Source organism: Stigmatopora nigra, chromosome 18 (genome assembly GCF_051989575.1).
Source record: "Stigmatopora nigra isolate UIUO_SnigA chromosome 18, RoL_Snig_1.1, whole genome shotgun sequence".
Classification (NCBI taxonomy): domain Eukaryota; kingdom Metazoa; phylum Chordata; class Actinopteri; order Syngnathiformes; family Syngnathidae; genus Stigmatopora; species Stigmatopora nigra.
The window spans coordinates 8,047,006-8,071,965 of NC_135525.1; the positions used below are offsets into that span (position 1 = coordinate 8,047,006).

General features: G+C 39.5%; 5 protein-coding genes across 12 annotated transcripts; 2 read left to right on the forward strand and 3 right to left on the reverse strand.

Annotated features, from left to right (window-relative positions):
• Nucleotides 1-865: 865 nt before the first annotated feature.
• On the reverse strand, nucleotides 866-11,858 carry LOC144211815 (actin-binding LIM protein 1-like). 7 transcript variants are annotated; one of them, XM_077739282.1, is made up of 20 exons: nucleotides 11,483-11,857; nucleotides 8,115-8,240; nucleotides 7,073-7,256; nucleotides 6,823-6,932; nucleotides 6,258-6,384; nucleotides 6,067-6,160; nucleotides 5,912-5,999; nucleotides 5,774-5,832; nucleotides 4,895-4,972; nucleotides 4,201-4,371; nucleotides 4,040-4,069; nucleotides 3,848-3,968; nucleotides 3,637-3,708; nucleotides 3,027-3,074; nucleotides 2,587-2,644; nucleotides 2,385-2,431; nucleotides 2,291-2,298; nucleotides 2,029-2,103; nucleotides 1,644-1,724; nucleotides 866-1,568 (listed from the first exon to the last, which is right to left on the reverse strand). In XM_077739282.1, the coding sequence occupies exons 1-20, from the start codon at nucleotides 11,784-11,786 to the stop codon at nucleotides 1,455-1,457; spliced, it is 1,995 nt and encodes a 664-aa protein (XP_077595408.1). In that variant the 5' UTR covers nucleotides 11,787-11,857; the 3' UTR covers nucleotides 866-1,454. The 7 variants fall into 7 exon arrangements, 1 of the variants encoding a protein (XP_077595408.1); XR_013329663.1 differs by adding an exon at nucleotides 5,631-5,687 and having other exon boundaries at nucleotides 1,492-1,568; nucleotides 1,644-2,298; nucleotides 2,385-2,424; nucleotides 2,586-2,644; nucleotides 11,483-11,858; XR_013329668.1 differs by lacking the exon at nucleotides 11,483-11,857 and adding exons at nucleotides 5,631-5,687; nucleotides 10,529-10,684 and having other exon boundaries at nucleotides 1,492-1,568; nucleotides 1,644-2,298; nucleotides 2,385-2,424; nucleotides 2,586-2,644.
• A 504-nt stretch (nucleotides 11,859-12,362) lies between these two features.
• Nucleotides 12,363-16,774, reverse strand: mfsd1l (major facilitator superfamily domain containing 1-like). 2 transcript variants are annotated; one of them, XM_077739346.1, is made up of 14 exons: nucleotides 16,540-16,774; nucleotides 16,003-16,038; nucleotides 15,472-15,572; nucleotides 15,263-15,372; nucleotides 15,099-15,154; nucleotides 14,627-14,770; nucleotides 14,406-14,564; nucleotides 14,218-14,333; nucleotides 13,917-14,017; nucleotides 13,739-13,850; nucleotides 13,538-13,675; nucleotides 13,176-13,315; nucleotides 12,987-13,098; nucleotides 12,363-12,897 (listed from the first exon to the last, which is right to left on the reverse strand). In XM_077739346.1, the coding sequence occupies exons 2-14, from the start codon at nucleotides 16,022-16,024 to the stop codon at nucleotides 12,757-12,759; spliced, it is 1,452 nt and encodes a 483-aa protein (XP_077595472.1). In that variant the 5' UTR covers nucleotides 16,025-16,038; nucleotides 16,540-16,774; the 3' UTR covers nucleotides 12,363-12,756. The 2 variants fall into 2 exon arrangements, with proteins under 2 accessions (XP_077595472.1, XP_077595471.1); XM_077739345.1 differs by lacking the exon at nucleotides 16,540-16,774 and having other exon boundaries at nucleotides 16,003-16,349.
• eme2 (essential meiotic structure-specific endonuclease subunit 2) lies at nucleotides 16,400-18,885 on the forward strand. The gene is made up of 8 exons (XM_077739347.1): nucleotides 16,400-16,862; nucleotides 16,945-17,066; nucleotides 17,174-17,269; nucleotides 17,456-17,547; nucleotides 17,635-17,704; nucleotides 17,771-17,886; nucleotides 17,954-18,143; nucleotides 18,293-18,885. Exons 1-8 carry the CDS (start codon nucleotides 16,490-16,492, stop codon nucleotides 18,446-18,448), a joined length of 1,215 nt encoding a protein of 404 aa, XP_077595473.1. The 5' UTR covers nucleotides 16,400-16,489; the 3' UTR covers nucleotides 18,449-18,885.
• On the reverse strand, nucleotides 18,825-20,974 carry spsb3b (splA/ryanodine receptor domain and SOCS box containing 3b). Its single transcript, XM_077739554.1, has 6 exons — nucleotides 20,832-20,974; nucleotides 20,351-20,537; nucleotides 20,054-20,241; nucleotides 19,677-19,779; nucleotides 19,468-19,593; nucleotides 18,825-19,246 (listed from the first exon to the last, which is right to left on the reverse strand). The coding sequence occupies exons 1-6, from the start codon at nucleotides 20,970-20,972 to the stop codon at nucleotides 18,825-18,827; spliced, it is 1,167 nt and encodes a 388-aa protein (XP_077595680.1). The 5' UTR covers nucleotides 20,973-20,974.
• Nucleotides 20,975-22,583: 1,609 nt separating this feature from the next.
• nubp2 (nucleotide binding protein 2 (MinD homolog, E. coli)) lies at nucleotides 22,584-24,935 on the forward strand. Its single transcript, XM_077739220.1, has 7 exons — nucleotides 22,584-22,662; nucleotides 23,082-23,200; nucleotides 23,272-23,470; nucleotides 23,550-23,707; nucleotides 23,790-23,900; nucleotides 23,968-24,037; nucleotides 24,131-24,935. Exons 1-7 carry the CDS (start codon nucleotides 22,644-22,646, stop codon nucleotides 24,286-24,288), a joined length of 834 nt encoding a protein of 277 aa, XP_077595346.1. The 5' UTR covers nucleotides 22,584-22,643; the 3' UTR covers nucleotides 24,289-24,935.
• The last annotated feature ends 25 nt before the right edge of the window (nucleotides 24,936-24,960 follow it).

The following is a 24,960-nucleotide window of genomic DNA, read 5'->3' on the forward strand; positions in this document are numbered from 1 at the left end:
ATGATTCCAGGCTGCACAGATACCCTAAAAACACAACAAAAAAGTTGGATTTTGTGTTGCAAGTTGTCAATGCCTGTAAACCAAAAATATTACTTTATATCATACTATGCCTACTGCTTTAAAGTCCCCATGATAGCAACATTTCCTATAAATTAAAATGACACACCAACCTGAGACAATACTTTTTCATTCTTTCTGTTCTCCGTTTGTTCAGCTTACTCTGGTTATCAGTCAGGCTTTGTTTTTTTAGCCAATCATTTCTTTCATTGTCTGCTGTGTAAATCTTTGAAAGTCCACAATAACAAGGAGATACAGGAAAGGTGAGAGTGTGTCCAAACGTTTACAAAATGTTGGCAGCTTCATTTTACAGTCCAGTCAAAACATATGACTCGACTTAGGGATGAGTTACAGGTGCAATCATTTCATTTTATACAGCTTCTAAAAAGAAAATCCAAAATAAAAGTAGACTTGTGAGTGAGCATGAGGACACAGAAGGACTCTTTCAAACATTTTATCTGAAAAGAAGTGTGTGTGATCTCCCAGCTCTAACGAAATAATAGGATAGTGCAGCTATTTGAATTCCAGCTTTTAAAGAGTCAAGTTGCCTTTTCTAGTGGTTTCTTACATTGACTGTAATTGAAAAATTCTCAAATAATCTGCAGACAGGATAATGGCCACAAAGGTATCTCTCAGTGTGCAGTACAGATAAGAAGATCAAGTCATCATCTGTCATCATAAACAGGGTCTTTGAGGTCCACATGAAAGTACCAAAAAAGACATATTTTTCATTTCAGGACCCCCCCTGAGGACATATGCCAAAAATACTACTCTAAACTGCATAGAAACACAAACACAGACATAAATATCCACTTCAACTCATTTTATTTTACAGTGCTTAATGATGTGAGGGGAAATTTATGTGATAAATAATTCATTTTTTCCCTTTAAAAAGCCCTTATTGGTGAAAATTCAGACAGATTGAGAACACCTTACTAATGCAGTAATACTTTTTATGTCATGATTTGTTATGTCTGCAAATGTAATTGATTTTCAAGCATCAAGAACAACCAGATGTTTTAAAAACACAACATAGAAAAAAATCATCTCATGTGTCTTCATTTCTATCATTTTCAAGGCAAGTAGAAAGTGAGGCATTAGTGAGCATGTCGCAGTTGTATAATGTAAGATTAACATTGGAAGCTCATCTTTGAGCTTTTCCAGATTGCTTTACCATAACATTCCATGCAAAAACATTCCTATGATTCAGCTTTTAGCTCAGATAATTTAGTCCTCGGAATCCTTCAATATATTCTATGTGCACAGAGGGAGAAATACTTTGTTTTGTGCAACTTTAGTGCCCCCACCAGTATGTTGAATTTATAGCAGTATTTTCAGCACTTTAAGAACACACTGCCCATTTTTTTAGCAATATGACAATAAATAAAAGATGCTTTTTAGAAGAGATTTGCTCCTTTTTTCATGTCGTTTTGTTTCCATAGGGGGAGACAGTCAAATTCTTTAATTGACATGCCGAAGACCTCAAAAAAGGAATCTGGGGACAGGTGACGCTGAAAGGAAAGAATACAAAAACAACATAAAAAATAAAATAACAAATGTATATTTCTGTCCAAGTAATGCATCACCTCTAATCTCGTTCTGTCAATTTCTCTGGGCAGCTTCATACGTCCTCTATTGGCAACCGTCAACATTTCATACGGGTAGACCTTGACACAAAAACTGGATTAAAGCCCAAACATCAACCATTTTTTTGCACATAAATAACTAGAAAACATATTCCCACCCAGTACCTAAATACAAGTTCAGATACACTACTTTTTTGCAGTAAAAATACAATTAATTTGATAAAAGTTTAAGAAAAGTAGCCTGATATCCACATAGGGACGGTAACAAAGTGCAAATAGCTGGTTATTTATCACCTCTAAGATAGATGAGCTGTTAGTATTTGCCATGAAACCTATAAAGCACACAAATTGAAGAGAAGAACTAAAACATGGATGCAATACTTGCTTTTGGCTCCAGCAAATTAGGCATTGACACTCCTCTGTCCATTCGTGCAAATGGATGCAGGCTGTCATGGAAGAACTACAGACACAAGCAAACTTGCAGTATTTAGAGATGGCAATAAAGGTTAATCAAGCCCACTAATATTACAAGCTACATTGAGATTTCGAGTTGAGGATGCATGGTTAATAAAGATGCAATCATATCGCTGGGAGATAAAGAACTCCAAAAAGTATGAACTCGGGACCTGTCAAATTCTTTCGTTTACCTTGAAATCTGAAAGAAATAAAAAAATAAAATAGTATTAAGGTGACAGTAAAAGCAATGATTAGGACAAATGAATGGTGGATTGCTAAATATACCTCTTAATGTGTCCCCGCAGCTTTGGGGGAATTCAACAGACTGGGGATGAAAAAGGGCAGAAAAATTTGATTGTGTGAGTAGGTGGTCTTCAAACTGGGGTCATTGGGCTATTGGATTTCACGAGAAACAAGTCGGTTGTTTTTACCCAAAATGCCCCGTGTGAATGTGAACATGACCATAGTGACCTAAAATTGACATACCGGATTCAGGCCGTTGCAACCATAACCTGGCAAAGAAGAAGTTTGACTGGAGTTTGGATCTATGTAAGAATCAAAGAGCAGAAATATTATTTCAGTTTGACTTTGTGCCTAAGTCAGCCAACAATAAACATTGAACTAGTTTTCATTTTCCCCATTTGTTGTTTCTATAACCATTTTTTCCTACTAAAGGTGTTGTCTTTTCTTTGAAACAGTTTTCAGCGAGAGCCAAAGTCCAACATATGTGTAAACGTCTCGATTGTGAAAAGCAAGGAAGGCGTTGTAAAGCTTTACTCGACTGCTTAAGTGTCAGCACAATAGAGTTTAAAGGTCATGATGATTCAGTGGAGATGGTGACGCTAGTTCATGAATATGGAGGAGATCCAACATGTCAAATGGCCTGTCCTATTTCTGTTTTAGGAAAATACACAAGATGACAAATACCTTGTTGCTTGAAAATGGGAGGTTTTCTGTACATGTGGAAGCCTTGATCTGGAAATAGGCAACAATATGGGTTAATGTTGATAATCATATTTTAATTAAAAAACACCAGCAACATCAATTACAACATGCACAGTATTACATAAAACAAAATATCCTTATTTCAATATTTCAGTACAGTCAAAATATTTTGAGCTAAGGTTGACAGTTAAAATTTTGATCACTAGATGACGCTGTATTTCCAAAAAAAGTATTTTGTTCTGCCACAGAGGTGAACACTTTTTTTTTTCTGTAGGCCACTGAAGAAAATTAAAACATGCAATTGCCAACTTGAAATCGGATGTGAAACAGGTTGAATTTAAGCATCTTGAGGAGTCCATATTCAAGGATATTTTCCTCATTTTTGCATGCCAATAAAAACTACCTAGTGGGCCAAATTTGGGCCTTAGGCCATGGTATACATATAATACCTGTATTTTATTTTTCTATTTATTTTATCTATTTATTATGGCTATTTTTCTTTAATTAAAAATAAAAGGTAAATCAATTTGGGTACAGCCAAAGCAGAAAGATTTGAAAAAGAAGGTGTAAGTACAGGCTGCTGTGATCTTACCTGTACTGTCAAGGGCTAAGCGGTGATAGGAAGAAGGATTGAGCAAGGTGCCGTTGGTAGAAAATATAGAGCCTAATTGTTTTGCCAGAAGAAGCGAGGGAGTGCAGAATGAAAAAAGAAAAGTGGAAAGGTTGGCCAGATGACCAGGTGGAGAAAATATTAAGATACTGACAGATTCTTGAGTGGAGCCCAAGAATCTGATGAGTTTTACCCGGCCGGTGGAAGTGCTGTGGGGATCGAGTGGGGGTGTAACTGTGACGACTGTATGACTGAACGCCGAAAGATCCGTGGCTCGCCGATTTGGGAATGCATTTCCGTAACTCGTAGCTTTCCTAAGGAAGAATAATTAGGATAGTTGATGTCATATAGCACATTTTAACAGGCTTAAATGTACAATATTTACCTCTGTGGTTTCAGATACATTTGCCAGAGACTAGAAAAAAAAAGATGGATATTTTTAGTTATATGATCTTAATTTTGATGCACAATGGAATATTCAATTTTAAAACAAATTATGAGCACTTTTCCAATTTATTTGAAATGTTTGACATTTGCTGACATTACCTCTGCACACTTTTGTCTTTCCTGTGTGTTGCCTCTGCTTTCCAAAGCAGCAGAGGCGATGTTTTCACTCTTATAGGACATCATATCCGGATGCTCTATGTCATAAATAGCCTTGACCTTGGGAATGGCTGCTAAATCTCGGTAATCAATGATCTCATCATCTACTTTGGCCTGGGTGAGGGATAGGGAGAATAGGAATGAGGGGTCGGAGAAGGACACGGAGGGTTGAAATGGGAGCAAACGGTGAGGGTGAATCAGGTGAAAGTTGTACATTGGCGGGGGGTGAAACTTTAATCCCACAACACTGTGATGCCAGCGTGACTCAAAGCGAGAGGTTTGTTTTGAAATGTAAGTGTTTAGTGGGCTTAAAGTTCATTAAATAACAGAACTACAACATCGATGAGACCTAAGGAAACCACAAATAATCTCATACTTTAGGAAATACACACAAGTGAATGACCTGCTATCTATCTATGGATAACGGGCATACCACGATATGCCCCCCAACCCTTTTTCCAATCTTCAAAGACTTTATCTGGACTTGAAGTAAACTGCTATATATCTGGACTTTGACGTTCTTCCCATTGCTTCATGTGTCATTCAACTAAAGAAGTACAGACGCTAAATGTACAGTGGCTACTGTTCAAGTACGTATTTTAACCAAGCAAGCTTGTAGGACTTAACTGGGACTTACACAAATTGATCGACTAGGACTTCCAGGTGTACACGAGCCAGGTCTGGAGCAGGAGCTTTCAGAAGACGTCAAAGTCGACTAATGAATAGAAAGCCACATTAGTTTAATGAAATAATCCAACAGTCAGACAACATTATTAATGCAAACATGAAGCAATCTGCTCAGTGCGAGGAGAAACTAGTTTACTGCTCCTAACGACAATAAACGTCCAATCCATTTTGACTTGGAGGGTCTGGCAGCAATCATTTCTTGCTAAACCCCCCCAGTTAAAAAGGATTGAATGACTATCACAGTCAATGAATGAGTGGAAAAACACTCATTGAAACACTAATGCAATAATGGACATATTTATAGCTTTTCATTTCCCAAAACACCAATTTTACATTTGGGAAAAATCTCCTAGCAAATCACATAAATACAATGAAACTATCCCTTATTAAATCAGAGTTCACCTTTTTTAAAAGTACCATATTATGCATAAAACACACTCATGCGGGATCCAAAATGTAAACATTTGGATCTGTCTCATTACCAAGACAACACAACTGCAAATGTAAAGATTTGAGCACCGTTTTGTACTTTTCATATACGAAACGTTGGCAGCAAACAGTTAATGTTGCACGGCAAACAAAGCAGCTCTGCTTCATCTCAAACAAGGAGATTACACACAGACAAGACAATCCACAGGAGAGGTAAAAAAAGGCATCAAACTGAAAAAGCTACTTATGATATTAACCTTCAGTTCACCCGGTGGGTAAAAGAAATCAAGGCAAGGCGTTTTAGATGGTCGGACCTATGAAGAAGTAGATCCCGCTCTCTAAAAAGTGCATTGCTTCAATCATTACAAGAAAAGTTCATTGTTAAAATGAAGTGTCTTACCCGGTTGCTGTCATGATTTCGGATTTTATCTCTGCAGTCCGGGTGCCAGATGGCTGAACCTGTTGATAGAAATCCATTTACTCACCACCACTTTTGCACTTCCTTTCTTAATTTGTATTTGTTTGTTTTTTAACTGACCTTGCAAATACATTTCCTCGCCCTCTGTGAACATTTTGTCACATCGGCTACATTTTGCACATTCAGGGTGATAGTGTTTTTCTCCTGCCTTTTGGAAATGAAGGAAATAATGGCTTATTTTCATATAGGAACACTATACACAAATTATGACTCACCTCAAGAACTTTCCCCGTTATAAACTTCTGACATGATTCACAATGAACCCCAAACTGAAGCTGGTAGTCTTTTTCACAATAAGGAACACCATCCCTGTAAGGAATATATGATATATTGTTACCATGATATAAAATATATAGTTTCCCTATGGTTTTAGCACTAGTATACGATAGTGTAAAGATGTCATTACTTGCTAATGTACTCTCCACTCAGATTTTTTTTGCAGATGTTGCACTTGAAGCAGCCAAGGTGCCATTGGCTTCCCAACGCTAACAAAGCTTGACCGTTCTTAATGACACGACCACAGCCGTTGCAATCTAGGATCACACCCAAAGACACAAAGTGGTTAATTATTTTCACGTATTATCGGGACAAATAGACTGTCTTCACCAAAGTTCATACTAAGATTATTCCTGAAGTTAAACAGGTATAAGACATTTAAAAAATATGTTTCTCGCCCCATTGTGTGATGCCCAATTGTCCTTTTAATCCCAAGACTTGGCTTGATCTTGATCTTGGCTATGTATGTACAATTCCAAGTGAAGCAAAGTCAAGCTCAGGTCAAACAGTGCCGCGTCATTGTTTTGACACACTCCCAAGAGAACAGCTGTGTGTGGAAATCCATGTTGTGGGGAGCCCAAAGAATGTTATCTATGTATCTAAAATACCAGCTCTGTTCATGGAACCATATTTAAAAATAGGCTTTTGAAATACACTTGACAACATCTTCTGAAATGACACAAAGATGGACCTACTGTTGGAATATCTGATGCCAGTTGGTGGTGGCGTCAGTGGACTCACACATCGCTGACAGATGCACTCTTTTCCACTAAATGTGACGCAATCACCAGCAGGAAAAGGTTGTCTGAATAGGATTCAAAATGTGTTATTTGATTTCATTCACTGCCAATGACGGCAATAGACGTCCAATCCATTGGAAATGGGAGCGTTCCAGTGGATTGAACGTCTATTGCTGTCAATGGAGAGCTCTATTTTTAATATTACTTGCAAATGGTGCACACAAAGCAGGCCGGGTGGTAAGTCTTGCCCAAAACAGCGACAACGTCCCCTTCCACAAATCCTCCGCAGCTGTTGCAGACAGTGCCATGAAGCCTTTGGTAGTCTAGTGGACAGAGGCAGTCTCCGTTTTTCATGAAGAAGCCAGACCGGGTCAAGTCACAGCCGCAAACTGCACAAAAAAAACAGATATTTTCTTTAGAAAAATCAATAGAAGAGAAAAAACAATCAGAGTTAAACACAGTGACAAATGTATTTGAATGAAACTGAGCCTGGAACAGTTGCACCTCCACAAAATGCATTTAGATGCCAAAGGCTGTCTATTTTTGTCAAGGAAGTCACCTTGTACATGAACATTGTTTACTATAATAAAAACATGCTTCTGTGTGTAATTTATTACTGGAAAGCAATCATGGATTCTGTTTTTGATTGCTTTTATTGGCCAAATTTGAAAAAAACTTTCCTTGAACAAAAAATAAGATGTATAAATTCCAAATAAATTACTAAATTACACTAATCCCAATTGAATCAGACCAAATTTTAAACATTTTATGCCATTTCTCATTTAAAATCAAACTGCTTACTGCCTAATGATTGTTCAAGAAAACCCTGCTGTTTTTTTCCCTCCCCTGGCCAGATAAACAGCAAAAAAACACAACAAGAACACCAACACGAGAATCCTGTCAGGGTCAATTAGATGAAGACAATGACGTACTGGTTAAATATGAGTCCCATGAAGCAGGAACTCATGTGTGCGGTTGTCTGGCAACCACAAGAACCTATTGAAGTAGGAATATTATGCAATAAATTAGTTTGAATAATGCATTTTACAGCCATGACGAATGCTTTTAATTTCAGTCTTGGGATTTTTAAATAAGAATGACATTTTTTTTTCAGTGCTGTGGATATTGAATGACCAATTGGTCAATCCACTTGGTTAAAATGGATTGCACGTCATAGGCAGCTAATTAGTACAGCACTTTTTTTGTGCCCACTCGCATTGTTTTGGATTTAGGAATGCAATACCGACCTTTGCAGGTGAAGCACTTGATGTGGAAATGATCAAACTGGACTCTCAGCACTTCCCCTTTGCAGACCTCCCCACATTTGACGCATCTGATGACCTGCTTGACCGCAGGAGGGTGAGTGTGTACCACTGTGGAGAGCACAAAAGAAGATTTGAATCATTTGTCATCAGCATATCACATCCAAAAATGTGCCTTAGAACTACTTGGTGGTAAACACAAGTGATTTTTCTTCAGGGATTTCAGGACTATTCAGTGACAGTTGTTGTTGGTGTATAAACACAGCAGGCCACAAGATATTCACGCAGTTAATGTGTTTTCCCCGTAGAGACTTAACGGCTTGCTCCAGGTCAAAAGCAGCCTGGAGTGGAGTTATGTCACAGTGCAGTATTCTTCTTCTTCTTCTTCCTCTTCTTTCTATCTATCCTTGTTTTAAACAGTGGCAGCCAGAAAGAGAGGGTAGGTGCCAGTCCAATCTAATCACAGGCCATTGGAAAGGCCCCCCAACTGTGATTGGCAGGGGAAACAATGTGTCGCATTGACAGTCTTTTTAAAGTTTTTCATCCTTTTTTTAATGTTAATGTTGTTGGGAAAGAAGTTGATGAGTTAGTTGGACATTGTAGTTGGAGACAAAAAGTAAAGCAGCCTCGTGAAAGATAATGAAATTGAGACGTCGGCATGTGGCTTCAGATCTACCCCGCGGCAGGGGAGATTTGTCGCCATGGTAACAGGCATGTACGCTGCAACAAACAAGATTATAAGATCGTGCTTTCCAAAGGTTGACATCAACTGATTAAGACTTGTCATTTTTTTTTTTTTGAATTATTGCCTCATCTTTTCAGGGACAGACGAAACACTTGTTCCAATTTGGCTGTAGTTGCAGACTAATTCTTACTGATGCCAACACATCTGGATTATTTCATTTTATTTTCTGTCTCACATGCAAAAGAATTTAAGACTACAATTATGTCACTTCATTCCACTTTACATTAAACACTCCCTTTTCCTACTCAATATCTGCAATATTCAAAGTCCATTCTTAAGAAAGCCAGTCTGTAAAAACACAAGTCTATAGTCACCCTAAACTAAGTACAGTGTGGTTTTGAAAAAAACAGATGACGGGTTATATAAATTTAGTGGGTTTTGCGTCGGGAAAATTTAGAAATAGAACATCTGATCGAAAACACATTTGAACTGGGGTTTAAAAAAAAAAGTCTAACTTCATTTCATTCATCTGCTACTCATGGAAGCCGTTCTCCTATTGGCTGACAATATTAACTTAAAAATACTCACCAATAACCTCAGGTATATAAAATATGACTTACAAAAATGCTTAAAAACAAGAAGGTTTGTCAATATTTTACACAGGAATGTCACTCATACTCATCATTTATGCTGCCATCCCTCCCTGTCAAATGGATTGGACATCTGTCACCATCCATAGCAGTCAATGAGCAAAGAATATTAGACTACACCCATTTCTGAATGCGAAGCTGATCTCGTGTCAGGTATTAGCAAACGGTGTATTTAGAAAGACAGCAAATGGTAAGAAACTTGATACATACAAGCAAGCACTTAATCGACTCTGTGCAGCCAAGCTGGAGAATCTATTTAAAGTATCACAATTCATTTTTACTTCAAAGAAAAGGAAGTGTGTACTTATTGAAACAATGCTGCATTATTATTATTTTTTTTACAAAGAAGGGCGTCTGTTCGCCTATAAGTCACATTTCAACAAAACGATGATCTGGTAATTGTGAGGTAAGATGGGAGTCAACTCATGAGATTCTAGTGGAATGTGTAAGGGAGACATGTGCCAGGAATGGACACTTTGTTATTCTATTTTCTCACTTATCACTGCAAGGGAAAGTCGCCTCCTGACCAAGCAGATAAGTCACAAAGAGCACTTATGTGTGTTCCCAGTCTAAGAAAATAAAACAGTTGGTGAAAGGGCTCTTTTTGTCCCAAAGGGTCATGCAAAATTCACATGTCGCTCTTTGTTTAGCCTCAACAGCTGAGTTGGCGGTTCATAACCCTTCATTTAGTTGGAGTCATTTCCTGAATATTTTTGTCTTTAAATATTTTGGGAACGACACACGGATGCTGATACATATAACATAAGATGAGTGGCATGTTTGGGCTTCTTGAAACTTTTTGGGAGAACAAAAACACATTTTGAAGCTCCATAGATGCACTTTTACAAGAAATTAACATAGCACAAATCTAACCTAAATACTGCATCAAATAGTTCTAAAGAGTTAGACACACATGCTAAAACTGAACTCCAAATTCCTCAGTAAGCTTTTATCATAATAAAGCACACCAAGAGGGGAAACTAGCAGCTTAAACTATATTAAACAACAAAATTAAAGACACATGGCCTAATTTTTTATTCTTATCGGATGCGCGTACACACTACCTTTCTCTTTCATGGCGGTGACCCCGGAGAGGAAAGCTCTGAGTGAGTGAGAATGGAACAAGCTGGACTATTGCTTCATCCAAGAGGGGAGAGGGGCGGTCCAACGGGCCGAGAGCTGGAGCATGCATGTGTCACAATGTGTGTGTGTGTAGGAGTGTGTGTGTGTGTGTGTGGGAATGTGTGGTTTCTAATTGAAGGCTATGGGTGTAAATGTGCTTCTGAGCATGACATCATCTACTCACTGCTAGGAACCTGTGTTTTATTTTTCTTTTCCTCTTCACCCTGCACGTACTCTAAATATATTCCATGACACTCAACAGGTCCAGCCTGCCTTCAAAAACACTTTGGACGTCACAGATTCCAAAGTGTAGAATGTGAGGATAACAAGTCCAAGCGGATGGATGAAAGTAAGACCACTATGTAAAAAGGGACAAACAGTGGCTAGTGTCCAATTAAATCTTTTAGGATTTCCAAATGTCTGCCATGTTAAGCAGCCACTTCCTGAAAATACTGGATTTTATTTATTTCTACACTTTTACACATTGGATAAATTATATTATGGGCTTTTCCAATTAGTTTTTCAAGATTAGACACATAATACGTACTGTACAGGTGTTATTTAATCCTATAGAGGGAACATTTTTTTGGTAATTATAATGACAATAAATTAAGCTCATGAGACTTCTAAAGCCTTTTTTTGCAATTTTGCAGGCGTTCTTTGGACAGAGATATGTCAGTATTTTTCGATGTTATAGCTTCCATGTTTTGATACACACGCATACTCTTCTCTTGAATGGAGCACATTGTGGAAATGGGAAAAAAACACCTTCGCAACAACGACAGCACAATACTATAACAGAACTAATTCATTTGGAACAAAGAAATGGACCTTCCACCACAAGCAAGCATGACCACCAAATTTTAGGACGAGCAAGTCATAGTGTGTTTGCATACCTGAGACATCCGCCGGTATGCCCGCCAGTTTTTCACACAGAACATAGTCATTGGGGTTGAGAAAAGGCAGCTGCTCCATCATGCACTGCTTGGGGATCAAGTAGAGCACTTCGGCTATCTGTCCGTCCTCGATGATGGACATGCGCCTGACCGAGTTCTTCCTCTTGACCCGGTCCAGGACCACCATGTCATTACTTTGGCCAAGTCCGCATATCCGACCCAGGCTGCTCAGGCTGAGGCGTTTGGACGAGCTCATTTTGTCCAGACAGTCCAGGCTGCACAGCCCCTCCAAAAGAGAAACCATAGGAGCGGATGGACCCTGGATGGAGATGATGGCAGGAATTAGATTGCTCTTAAGGATCACTCTGCATGTTTGTGTGTCGTGCATCTAGCAGCACAGGAGCAGTAAGCAGATTAAGGCAGGTGTATTTTTAGTGTTTATCTTCACGGTGAACAGAGGCTTTTTACAAGTCTCGCAGGTAATGTTCTTCCATGCAAGTTAACGGAGGAGACAATCTATGATCAGGGTAGAAGAAAAAGATAATTAACACTGCACAGTGGGGAATTTTTTTTACACATATACTGTCTGCACTCAGGGAATCATCACTCTAATATAATCAGTTTGTAAGCTTTTTTTTTTTTTTTGCGCTGTGATCAGATTAAAATAAACATGGACCCCAAAGAACATTGCCCCCAGTCCTACTAATCCACACTGTCAGTTACAAGCAACTCTTGTTCATCTTTTAAAAACATGGAGGCCCCCCCTGGTCACCAGCCTCAATTTGGATGGATTTACATTTTACAGTAATCCTTTTGCATGGGCAAATTATAATAATAAATGATATGAATTGTATGAATTGAGAGTTCAGTAGCAATTCAGTTATTGTCCAATGAAGATAGACTTTTATTTTAAAAATACATCAAAACTACAGTTTTTTTTGTAGTGTACATTTTTCCAAGCTATTACAATTTTTAGAAAAGTGTAATGGCTTGATCTCATTCCCTTTTTTACAGAACATATAACCGAACTAATTTGCTGTGAATGACAATGTCTATGGCAATGAACTTAAAATAATGTAAAAGCATAAAAAGTGTAACAGCCACATTTTTTATGAATACAATGTCATTCATATAGCTAAATTATTTGAAAATCATGCAATACATTGTGTTATAAAAAAATCACCTTCATTCATCTCGTAATTTTCCCTAAAATTAAAAAGTCTCTCAAAAGGAGGTTGGAGAAAAATGTCCAGACTTCAGGTCATTTGAAAAGGTCACGAGTTGACAGTTTGGGATGGCGTTTCTACATTCCTCTCATCATCACTGTCCACTTCCTCTTCAGGGGAGAGTGGCTCCGTGTCGGGGTCCCTCTCAGCCACCGCTGAATTTTTAGTTAACTTGTTCAGGGTCCCTCCCTAAATAAAATAAAATGTGTTTAATCCCAAATAGATGAGACAAGATAGCCCAATTCATTTTGATATAATTTCATAAAGAGATGTTTTACCTTTCTATGATCAACAATGTTGAGCAGTACGGAGGTTATGATGCATGCAATGGTGTTGGCCAACATGAAGATCATCATCTTCTGCCAGCGCCACAGCGGAATTTTCGTGTCACTGAGCGCAAAGGAACACCCGTGACGATCACAATCTCCCCAACAATGAGTGTGGACGCACGGATTGAGATTTCTGACCTAGATTTGGTGCCCAAAATCTCTCCGACAACCAGATTGGAGATACCTATCCCGATCATCTGCACGGAGGTGGCGAGGCCCATGGCTGTGCCGATGGTTGCTTGAGGTACCACGAGAGGAATGGATGGCCACATGCTTGCCTGCAACATAGCATGAACAAATAAAAAGTAGCATAGGAAAGATCGCCATCTAAAGGCCACATATTAGAACAAAATTTAAAAAAATGTAATTGTTTTAACTCATTAGCTATTTAATATCGTGTGCATTAAATAAACAGGCTTCTTACAGGTTCCATAAAGTGAATTTTAAGACATTTTGCAAACCACAAAATTGAAAAATTCTAGGACAAATGGCAAACTTACCGCAGCAAAGGAGTAGGTGACTCCCAACCAGATGGTGGACACCAGAGGCGCCACAAAAGTGAAGGCCAGCAACCCGAACACGGGCAGGGTGAACACAGCACAGGATAGGGCAAAAATTCCCCGAAGACCCACATAATCCTGAAAAGGACCCAGTGGCATTATTTAACATTTAACTTAAAGATGTCAGAATAGCAAACTTACTATGAGAATTCCCACACTGGCAGAGAGGACCAGTGAGCTGTCATAAACGGCCCCTGCGATGTAGGACGCCTCCTTCTGGGTGTAGTCGTTGTACTTATCCTGAATGAATTTACTGTAGAGGATATGGCAATGTTCTCTATTTAAAGCATTCACATGTTTTTTTTCCCTTTTCTAATACCTGGCATCAGCAATGAAGGGAAATATTCCATTGTAGAAGAACATGATTGTGAGAACTAGCAGCCAGTATCTTAGGGAGAGTAGCTTCACATCTTGGATTCTCTGCAGAAAAATAAGAGATTAGAACAAATGAATAAACCTTTGATGTGCACATTACATATAATGAGGCAAAAAAATGTGTATTTTCAAAGATAAAATTTGGTATTTTGTGTAGATCTACAGCCACTATTCTTTTCAGCTTTGATGCAAAAGAACTAAAAGTGAAGATTAGTAAAAATTGCAATTGAAACAAATGTTGGTACCACTTTGCGAGACTCCTCTTGGATCAGACCATCAAGACCAAGCTGTCTCATTCCAACCTTGTCCAGGGAGCTCACAGCAATGGCAGATGTAAAGCCCAGCACACACAGAAAAGCACCTAAAAACCCCAAAATGCCACTTCATCATAAAGAAGAAAGCTAAAGACAGGTTACAGTCCCTTTACACCTACCACCCCAGAGGGTCCACTGCATGCCAAACCTTTCTTCAAAACGCTGCGTGAGGAAAAAGTTGAGGACGGAGCCCAGACGAGAGAATGCCAAAGTGAGCCCAAAGGCTAAAGCCAGTTCCTTCCCCTTGAACCAGAAGGCCGTTATGCGGTTCTGGACAACTGTAGTGGAAGATTTGTTTTAGTGGCGCCAAGTAAAATCAGTCATTATTGGCAATACTTACTAGTGAGAGACCCATTGCCTGATCCGAATAGGAGACGTCCTGTGAGCATGAGGGGCAGTAGGTAAGGTGTTCCTTTAAAGTGGGACCCCAGGGCAAACAGGGAGGAGCCCAGAACACACAAGAAGGAGAAAAGAAACACCCCAACTGTAGAAAGAAAGAAATATTCTTTTAAAGAAATGGTATTTATTTATTTATATATGTCAGAATTAGAAATGCCCCCAATGTGTAATTGGGCATGCAAATTTCAGAGAGCAATACGGTCATAAAAAATGGGTAAAGTCTATTTATTTAAGTATTAACTCATTGGCTTTAATAATTGATAGCAACAAGGGAAGCACTAAAGTGCATGCAATTCTGCCCCTTGAAGCTGTAAACATCAGATCGGTATTGATGAAATTACTCTGTAATCAATTTTTGATGCAATCAAGAGGCATTAAAATAGTCTAGCAAAGTTAGATTAAAATGTTCTTACATCGGTTTCCCAGTTTGTCAATCAAAAAGCCAGCCAATATCACCACAATTGCATTCCTGCAGAGGAAAAAAACAGGGATCAGTCTTATATGTTATATTTGTTTAAAAAGAATGGGATGTTTGTCAGTTGTATCTTGATTCCTGTTTATTGTTTAGATAACTTACGTCCACGCATAGATAGCATAAAGAAGATTGTACTCTTGAGGGGTCATTCCCAAGCCCTCCACACAGTCCACTGTCCCATTGATCACTGTCACGTTGGGACATGTCAGATTCTGAGAAAGAGAGAGAGACACAGTAAAGATGGAGGTTATCATATGACAGGAAAGGCCAATCGGAAGCCACAATTTATTTTTAACCAGACTTAGAGGTACCCCTTGAAACTGGTTTTGCAAAACGCTGGGCATGTCAAAGCAGAAGTAGGAGCCAAAGGTCAGCAAGCAGTTGAAGAACAACACCACAAAACGATAGTAATCTGTGAAAAAAGAAGGTTTAATCCATGTCAATTTTAGGAAAACTCCAAGAATGGAGCAAAAACTGCAAAATTGTTCTGATGAACACTATTTTCATTACATTTTTCTATGCAAGAGTGGGGGAATTGTATTTTGCACTGAACTCCAAATAAATAAGTAGTGATGTAGAAAGTTTTTTTCCCTGATCTACAGTTTTATCCGATGCTGTTTGCAATAAAACTTCACACGCGCATTAAATTCCAAAGCAGCCACGTCATTTTCAGATAACATTCGCACATGATTTGATCACATTCACATGACTTTTGCTTTTGCATCCAAACATGCTGAGTTGGCCACTTTTGTCGGTCCGGATGCACACAAAAAAAAAACAGAAATCTGGCCCATTTATTTACTAAAAACTGCATGAGAATTGTATATATCAGTCAAACGTACCTTTCTCTGCAGGCTGGGCCATCTTGACAAGAGACGCTGCTTGAAAAATAGGGGGAAATCCAATTTATAGGAGTTTTGTTGACATCGACATTAGCAAGCGGCCGAAAAAAACAAATGTGACAACAATGTGTATTGCTTCAGTGAACTGTCTTTTATGGAGCGTGTTTTTGCAACTCAGTGGATGATGTACGCATGTGCAAACTCGCGATCTACTCTCGTGATTCACAATAAAACCTTATTTAAATGTGCATTAAAGCCTATTGAGTGCAAAGAAAAATATTTAAATGAGTTTAATAATATATGTTTTGAAGATTTGGCAAAGGATCATAGAATGTTGCACGTTTGATTTCAAATAAAAACGCGTTTTCCTAAATTTGACCCCAAACGAACACTACCACAAAGCGCGCTTTCATAACAAACCGCTCACACTCTTAGACAGAATGTAAACAATCATTATTTTAACCGATCAACTTGAGAAAAAGTCATAATGTCCACGGTGGATAATCCTACTATATGGGAAATATCTGATTCGGATACCGAAATTGAAGAAGATCCAGGCGATTTACAACTTGAGGACAGATCTAACACTATTCCTGCTAAAAACGCGTTACCTCCACCTCCATCCTATGACTATGAACTGCCATGTCCACCAAAAAAACGCCGTTCCAAAGAGGAGATCGAAGCAGACAAGGAAAAAGTGCGTCTACGGAAAGAAGCTCGAGAGAAGATCCGAGCTGTGAAGGAGCAAGAGAAGCAGGAGAAGAAAAAGGAGACACAGAGAAGGAAAGAAGCTGCACAACATATCAACAATCTCAAACCTGAGAACTATCTTAAATGCTTGACCCTCTGCATAGATCCAGGTAAGTATCCCATAGTGAGCAGATGCTGTACTAAATATTGCATTTTACTAATGTCCTCCAATGCAATTTTCTTGCTTTGCAGCTCTCCTTCAACAGCAAGGTTCTGACATCCTGCTGGAAACATTGTCTTCTAATGAATTGCAGTATAGCATCAAAAAACAATCCTTTCCAAACAGCATCACATGGACCAGAGATTTAACTCAGGTTCCTATATTGTTATTTTGCTTTATAAATTGTCTAGCATTGAGTGAACTTCCCATATTATTATTTATACTTTGTCCAGTGTTACTTATTATTTTTGATGTCTCCAGCTGGCTGAAGATGTTGAAGCAACAGATGTAGAAGATCAGTTAGTACAAGTTCTTGGACCTTCTGAATTCTTAGACATGGTCATCTCTGTGAAAAAAGTAAGTGTGTATTCCTATGTTTTTCTATCCCATTGTTTTCCAATCTTTATTTAACCAAAGCAAATATTTTACTATGAAAAAGTCCCACAGCAGCCAATCACCAGCAAGGAATGAATGTTTGCTGTACATTATTTTTAATTAATAATAACAGTGTGCTTGTTTTAATTGTTGTTACTACTGCTACAGGTGATTGACAATGAAGAGGAGGAACCTGTTTTGGATTATTCTACTGTGAAAAAGGTCACTGTCTTAGTAACAGAGTCCCAAACCAATAGCAGGTGCCACTAAAATAAAGTTGCTTATAACTTCTTTACATCATGTATAGTATGCCAAATATCTACAAAAAGCATGTTTTTGACTGACAGAAAAAGAGGTCATGCATCAGGTGACACAATCCAATCCAAATATGGTGGAAAAGATCTGGATGTTGAGGAGGTACGTCGAATCACAGCGACTGTTGTTAAAAAAAGACATCTAAAGTGTCCTTACAACACCCTCCAGGTTCTTGTGTACCTTCAGCTGTATAAAAACACCTCAGTTGTCTTCCTGGAGGGTTGGCAGGACGTTACAGATCATGTGTGCGCCGTCACCAAGGCCTTATCCAAACGCCCTTTTAAGTAAGTTTGTCCATTAGGTAGGAAATATGGCTAATTCCAAACATTCAACTCGCATGTGACTTGGCAGGTTGCTCACGGAGCAAGCGGAGCTGCCTTTCTGCGTGGACGGCTCGTGGGCCAGCGGGGCGCGGGTAGAGAAGGATGGCACTGGACTCAAGCAGGTTTGGACCAGGCAGATCCAGCAGCTCAACAGAGTTAGTCAGGTTGTCGCCTCCTGTGTGACAGCGGCTTATCCGTCACCTCAACTGTTGCTGCAGGTAGGTGTCAATCTGGAAGGAAGACGCATATTTATAAAATGAGATATGGATATGTGAGGAATGGTTATTTTAGGACTGGATCTTCTTTTATTTTGCTGAATATTCAAATGGGAATTTTAGATCATAATGTTTGTATTTTTGTGCTTTAGGCATATGAAGCCCTGAGTTCGGAGGAAGACAAAAAGAAGCTGTTGGCCGATCTGATGGTGAAAGGTGAAGGCAAAGACAGGCGTGTTGGACCGGAGATTTCAACCAGAATTTACCGTTGCCTTACTACTCATAACCCTGAACTGGTTCTAGACTAATTCGCAATGGATTTACTTGTTATTACAAGTTCTAAACTTGGAAAATGGTATCACTTGACATGAGTAGATTTCATGGGTGAATTATCTTTCTTTTCTGAATAATGTACAGTCACGCTGAGTTCTTGGTTTTTATTTTCGTTGATTGGCCAAGTAACAAAGTGAGATTACAAAGTTTTTTTAAATTTTTTATACAAAGTATCAAAAAATATTTCCTTTTCTCTGTCTAATTATCATTCCTGCCCAGTTGTCGTCTCTTACATTGACTACAAAGAAAGCAACTTATGAAGCTCTCTGTTAAACATGACATCAAGACTGTCACATTATTTGAGTTCAGCATTTAGCCGCAGTTGAATATTTTCCACAGACTTACGGTTGATCATGTCAAGCGACATCTTTTACTCTGATGATCTTCTGGCCAGAGCCTGTCCTCACTGCTGCTGCTGGAGGGTGTTGGACTCCGTGGGAGGGACCGCGAGGGCTCAAAACAAACTTTTGGGACCGGAGTCGGGCAGGCACTGAGGACAGGTTCAGACCGGGGGTCGGGGTTCCCCTCAGTTGGCGTGATGGAGAATACCCAGCCGAATCGGCGGTGTAGGAGAGAGCGCAGGCCCGGAGGCAGCTCCAGGACCGTCGGTACATCGGCGGAGGTGGGGAGGATTTTGCGGAGGCGCGTGCAGCAGAGGTACTGTAGGGAAGTGGGCGTGTAGCAGGCCCGGATCACCTTCATGCTGCTCTTGGCTGCGGTAGAGCACAACATGGGGTAGAGTTTCTTGTTTTGCAGCTTGGTGGCAGCCACGCCTATACACAGAGAAATGAAATGTTTTATTATTTTATTGTTTTCGTTATTCTATGTATATATGGTGTTTGTTTTTCTTATTGTATATGTCAAATATAATACCTAAGTGTATTCATTTGTACTGTTTTAGAATAAACAACTTGCAAATAAAAGTAAACATTTTCACATGAATTTTTTGACTATGTTAGTGGTAGTAAAAAAAAAATCTAATTTGAGCACATACCTACGCAGCGTCGATTCTTGTAGACAGTCAAGGTACCGTGCCACGTGTCTAAATGTAGCCCAATAATAGAGCCTTGACCGAATCGCGAGGAGAAGTCCACTTTCTCGCCTTTATGTTGAAGGAGACCTTTCAGGGACAGTAAAAAAAGCTTAGCCTCAGCAAAGAAAAAAAATATATTGCTACCCAACAAAGACCCTCCGACTCCAAACCTGTGTAGGAGAGCCCCCAGCTGTCCTCATCGTGACCCAACAGGCTGCCAAAGTTATACTTGAACTTCTCCAGGTTCACCTCAGCTGTTCCAATTCCAACCATCTGGAGTACAAAAGCCAATACTAAAAGTTGTGCTTCATTTAAAAGTATCATTATAATTCACAATAATCATTATTATATTGCACAAAATTAGAAAAACAACCCCACTAAAAATATTAAGAAAATGCTATTGTGCAAAACTCCTTGATTTCATTACAGCAATAAAACTTTAAACCACTTTCCTGCAAAATGACCAAATAAAGAGTTAGTACAAAGTGACTACAGGTTTCATATACATACAGAATGATTATATTTGCTTTGACTATACTGCCCATACCATGTCAGTTCCATATACTGGCGAAGTCATCTTGATTTCCCAGAAGTGTTGCCCCTCGGTGAGCTCTCTGGTACCACGGATAGCGGCAGTACCGCAGCTGTAGTCCGAGTGAAAGCTCACCTTGCGGTCATCGCAGCTGAGGAAGGCGCCAGATGACTTCACGCGCTGGTCCCACACCCAGTCAAAATCTGTCAGCGCCAGCCAGCAATTGTATATTTGTAAGGGCCTTGTCTAATTTTTACATCTAGGTTAAGCCACAGAACAAGGAGTCATGGAAATAATTATAGCTGGATTCACCGTCATCATCTTCCCCACAGAGGCACTCAGTGCTGATACCAAAAATGGCGTTGGGGTCGTCTCCGCAAGCACATTGGCAGAAAGACTCCCCAAGTACAGGAGCAAGGGTGGATGGGATCACCGCTTCTGTCAGCTCAGAGGTGACCTGGGAGGTCACCTGGTGATCCACCTCAGACTCGTCACTCATCTGTATGACGCAAACAACACTTTTACAGTATCTGGAAGGTCTACAAATATGATTCGGAAAGTGTTGGGTTTATTCTGTATTGGCTCTCATTGGTCAGAGCAGTCATGCTACTCATATAAATATAGACCCCTTCCAAAAATACTAGCACTCCCATCTGTGTCTTTGAGGTCCTAAACATGTTTGCTTGTGAATTTACTTAAATGATGACATGGATGGAAATATTGTAGTGTCTTAGAGTTAAACAAAGGACTAATGATTGCTTAAAAATATGCCTTATGTTGGGGAACACTCTACCAGTGTTGTTGTCTGTCTTTGACATTCTTCTGTTTCAGCTACAATCGACATCACTGAATCCATCATCTGGGAATCCATCACATGCCGTGTTTCACTGCAGGCTGAAGGCCGAGGCCGCCCACTCCGTCCCCTTCTCAGCATGGACACTCTGAAAATGGCATAATATGCCTAACTTACACACTGATCTTTCACAAAAATCACAAGTGACTACAGTCTGAATGTTGCCTTTTAAGTCCCATTTTTCAAAGTGTAAAGCAAATACTTACCCTTGAAATGCCTTCTATTGGAATAGCAGCACTTGCAGAACAAAGCAGACCTTTAGGATGGGCTCTGAAATAAAATAAAAAAGCGCTACTGTAAATGGAATCCCACCCCGCATTTGTATTCATTTCAGCTTCCAAGTTCCTGGTAGTCGGCACGTCCGAGGTGAACAGCTTATGTTCAAGCGTGCCTATTTTCTCCCTCTACCATATGCCACAATTGGCATGCGCATTCGTGTGTATCTGTTGGACGTTTAAAGCCAACCTTCTGCTGGGATATAGTGCTGAGATGTCTGTCATAGCAAGTCTCATGCATTGGAATACAAATTAGGTCACATGCCATTCACCTTGTCGCTCCATCAACATCATTTCCACACACCCATAAACCACAAAAGCAGTTTTGCATATGACATTCTAGGACAAACACCATGGCAGATCATACCATTCTATCAATACAAATATCATGAATAATTCACTTTAATTTCAAGTACTCAAGGAGTCAGGGCAACAATGCATTTCTAATTGGAATAAACAGATACAAGATATATTATAGTAGTTAGGGCAACTTGTAAAACATAGGCTAAAGTCACCAGTGTCCACAACAGCTGGTCACTGCTTTTCCAACCAGGTGTACCAGCAATTTAGATCAGTTAGTCTGCAGAGCTGAGTTCTCTTTAAGTGGGCTTTGGCCTAAATACAGTAAATGCATGAATTACACTCGCAAGCAGCCCGTGCTGGTGTGTACAGTTGAAATAACTGACTTTGAGGAACAATCTGGATACGATCTACAAATAATGAGCCAGGAAACGTTTGGGAAATCAATTGAAATTAATAAAATCTAATGCTAGGATAGATGGGACCTGAAATTGGACAGTTTTTGCATCTTAACGATTATGACATTACATTGTAGATGTCCAGCAACGCTGTAGAATTTCTTACCAATGTGTGTTGCGTTAAAAGTAGTTTTTTTTGCTCTTACCTGACTGCAATCTTCTGGTGATCTGCCTTACAGCAAAGGCTCATTTGACTGTCAGCATGCCACAGTATCCGACTGTGTGACAGCTGCACTCTACACTGTGGCCCACTTTTCTACACTCCCACAATGCCAGACGTAAACATGACCCGACCACGCCCCCTCCTTCACTTGGTTGGATGCTTAGAGATTGTTCTTTTATTTTTTTGCGTTTATCACTGTATAAAGCAAAGATCCATGAGTTGATGGGTCAAAAACTGTAGATTTCTTTTTCTGTTTTGTTGGATAAAAATAAGGATATTTTAGGAAAACTGGCAATTGACAGCTTGGTAGCTGCTAGTAAGTGTATACTAAAATACTTTTTAAAAGCCAATCTTTTCAGTATTTTTATGTCACGTCAGGTTGAATGAAAGATAGTATAGTATGTATTGGAAATCCGATCATGTGTGTAGTGCGCCTTTTTGCCATTGGAGACTATGTAGAGAACATATGATTGGCTGAGACTTTTACCATGTGGCCATTCCCGGAAGCGCACTGCGCACTTAAAGTGCGCGGATGCTGTGTTGACTCATAACAGTCATGGAACAGAAAGTAAATGGTAAGCGTCGATTTCCTTCTTTATTCATCTATTATGTTTAGTTGTAGTCCTATAATTTGTGTTATTTTCTGGTGGGATCGGGGTTAGGGATTTGCAATGCAAGGACTGGCTAGATTTAAAACCAGATGAGAGGAAATACTTTTAGAGTGGAGAATTCAGTGTACTACTGTAATGACGAGTTTATAACAGATCACATTAGTATCATCGGCTAGTTGCAACACGTTTAGAAAAGGCATCAAAATGATCTCATACTTAATTAAACGGAATCAGGTGAAAAATGTGCCATTTAACCTTCCAGTCCTAAAACATTTTAAATGTATAAACAAAGATGTATAGTGATGAGTAAAATATCCAAATCTACTTACTTGCATTGTACCCTTTTACTCCAATCACTTAACAGTGCTTTCTTTCTTTTATAGATGGCGGCAGCCTGTCCCAAGTAGACCATGTTCTCCTGATCCTGTCTGGAAAAGGTGGAGTGGGAAAGAGTACAATCACTGCTGAACTTGCTCTGGCACTGAGGCATGCTGGGAAAAAGGCTTGTTTTACTTTTCAATTTCCTACATTTTACCCATACTTGTACAGTCTATTAATTGCATTTTCCATTAGGTTGGCATCCTGGATGTAGACCTCTGTGGGCCAAGCATCCCGCGAATGCTAAATGTGGCTGATGCAAACGTGCATCAGTGTGACTCGGGTTGGGTGCCCGTCTACGCTGATGCCGAAAAGAGCCTCGCACTCATGTCCATTGGCTTTCTATTGGACAACCCAGATGAGGCAGTGGTGTGGAGGGGCCCCAAGAAAACAGGTGGCGCAACATCAACAAGGATTCCAACACAGAAAATGTATTTTCCTCAATTGATCATGTTGGTTTTTCTTCTTTTTAGCTATGATTGGCCAGTTTGTGTCAGATGTAGCATGGGGTGAACTGGATGTACTGCTGGTGGACACACCTCCAGGGACATCTGATGAGCATTTGGCCATATTGGAGAACCTCAAGAAGCAAAAAAAAGTGGACGGGGCTGTTTTGGTTACCACACCACAGGTACACGAATGTTTTTTTATGCTTCTCAATTGTGAAGTAATATTCAGACTCTGAATAATTTAAAAAAAATGTTGTTTTGGAGGCGGTTTCCACGGGGGATGTCAGGAGAGAAGCAACTTTCTGCAAGAAAACTGGCATCCATATTCTTGGAATCATTGAAAACATGAGTGGATTTGTTTGCCCGCATTGCTCAGTGAGTTTAATTTCTTCCCTTCATCAAGCACCCCTCTATATATATTGTCTAATGTTTTTTTCCCCAGGAATGCAGCAATATATTCTCTAAAGGTGGTGGTGAAGAGTTAGCCAAACTAATAGGCTCAACATTCCTTGGTATGTTTTAAGGAAAAAGATGTGTTGGCAATAGGAATAGACCAATTCGAAAACCTAGCATTCATTATAAGTGATTGATGTTTTCCTATGCAGGTTCTTTGCCTTTGGATCCACAGTTGAGTGCCAGTGTTGAACAGGGTAAAGACTTCCTCCAGTCATTCCCAAACAGCGCCACCTTCAGTTCCATTAACAGCATTACCAAGACTATCCTCACCAGCCTTCAAAATCCCTTGAATGGTGGGGAAATGTAAAAAAAAAAAAAAAAAACACAGCTCAAAATGATGAATGTGTAGTCACATCCATGTTGGTGTTTTCAAAGGCTTACTGGCTTTAGACCCATCTGTCTCTCACTCTACCTCACACACGTACACATGCACAGTCATGACATTTCACCACAAACGCCTTGCAATCACAAGCAAACATACATATTCCGATGCAATACTATAGCCTGGCTCTGCTGCACAAGTCTTACTTTGATCCAAATGAAAATATTTTATGATTATGACACCCCATAGCATGTAAAATCATGTTATCTCAAGCTACCACCCGTCCCATCTTAGATCAGCTTAAACATTTAGAAAATGCATAGCGTAAAATGTGTGTATCTCAGAGACAACTGGACTAAAAACAAATTAGTGGTCACGAAAGCCAACGTGGTTCCCCACAATTTAATTTTCAGTAATAAATGTCATGTGTTGGCATGTCGTGTCTTGGTGATGACTTTGACTGCTGCACAAAGAAAGGTTTTGTTGCCTGGTTTGGGTACTTCCTGGCCCACTATCACCCATTTTGACATTTTTATGCTGTGGAAAATAAGTAAATGCAATGCAAGTGTGAAGAATACTGCAGGGGAGGATTTAATCTTAAAAATGCATGGACAATAAAGCATTGCATTTGAGCGCCTTGGTTGATTCTGCAACTGC

Excerpts from the sequence above, each read along its gene's own strand:
- LOC144211815 (XM_077739282.1), bottom strand. The coding sequence starts at position 11,786 with ATGGTTTCTCTTTTGGAGGGGCTGTGCAGCCTGGACTGTCTGGACAAA. Across the intron at positions 8,241-11,482 it reads CATACCGGCGGATGTCTCAG|TGGTACACACTCACCCTCCT; the intron begins GTATGCAAACAC and ends TGCTCTCCACAG. Across the intron at positions 4,973-5,773 it reads GAAATCATGACAGCAACCGG|TCGACTTTGACGTCTTCTGA; the intron begins GTAAGACACTTC and ends TCTATTCATTAG.
- mfsd1l (XM_077739346.1), bottom strand. The coding sequence starts at position 16,024 with ATGGCCCAGCCTGCAGAGAAAG. Across the intron at positions 15,155-15,262 it reads TATGCTATCTATGCGTGGAC|GAATGCAATTGTGGTGATAT; the intron begins GTAAGTTATCTA and ends TTTCCTCTGCAG. Across the intron at positions 14,771-15,098 it reads TGACAAACTGGGAAACCGAT|TTGGGGTGTTTCTTTTCTCC; the intron begins GTAAGAACATTT and ends TTCTTTCTACAG.
- eme2 (XM_077739347.1), top strand. The coding sequence starts at position 16,490 with ATGTCCACGGTGGATAATCCTACTATATGGGAAATATCTGATTCGGAT. Across the intron at positions 17,067-17,173 it reads GGACCAGAGATTTAACTCAG|CTGGCTGAAGATGTTGAAGC; the intron begins GTTCCTATATTG and ends TGATGTCTCCAG. Across the intron at positions 17,705-17,770 it reads AAGATCTGGATGTTGAGGAG|GTTCTTGTGTACCTTCAGCT; the intron begins GTACGTCGAATC and ends AACACCCTCCAG.
- spsb3b (XM_077739554.1), bottom strand. The coding sequence starts at position 20,972 with ATGCTGAGAAGGGGACGGAGTGGGCGGCCTCGGCCTTCAGCCTGCAGT. Across the intron at positions 20,538-20,831 it reads AAAGACAGACAACAACACTG|ATGAGTGACGAGTCTGAGGT; the intron begins GTAGAGTGTTCC and ends TGCGTCATACAG. Across the intron at positions 20,242-20,350 it reads CTGTGGGGAAGATGATGACG|ATTTTGACTGGGTGTGGGAC; the intron begins GTGAATCCAGCT and ends TGGCGCTGACAG.
- nubp2 (XM_077739220.1), top strand. Across the intron at positions 23,471-23,549 it reads GAGGGGCCCCAAGAAAACAG|CTATGATTGGCCAGTTTGTG; the intron begins GTGGCGCAACAT and ends TCTTCTTTTTAG. Across the intron at positions 24,038-24,130 it reads AATAGGCTCAACATTCCTTG|GTTCTTTGCCTTTGGATCCA; the intron begins GTATGTTTTAAG and ends TTTCCTATGCAG.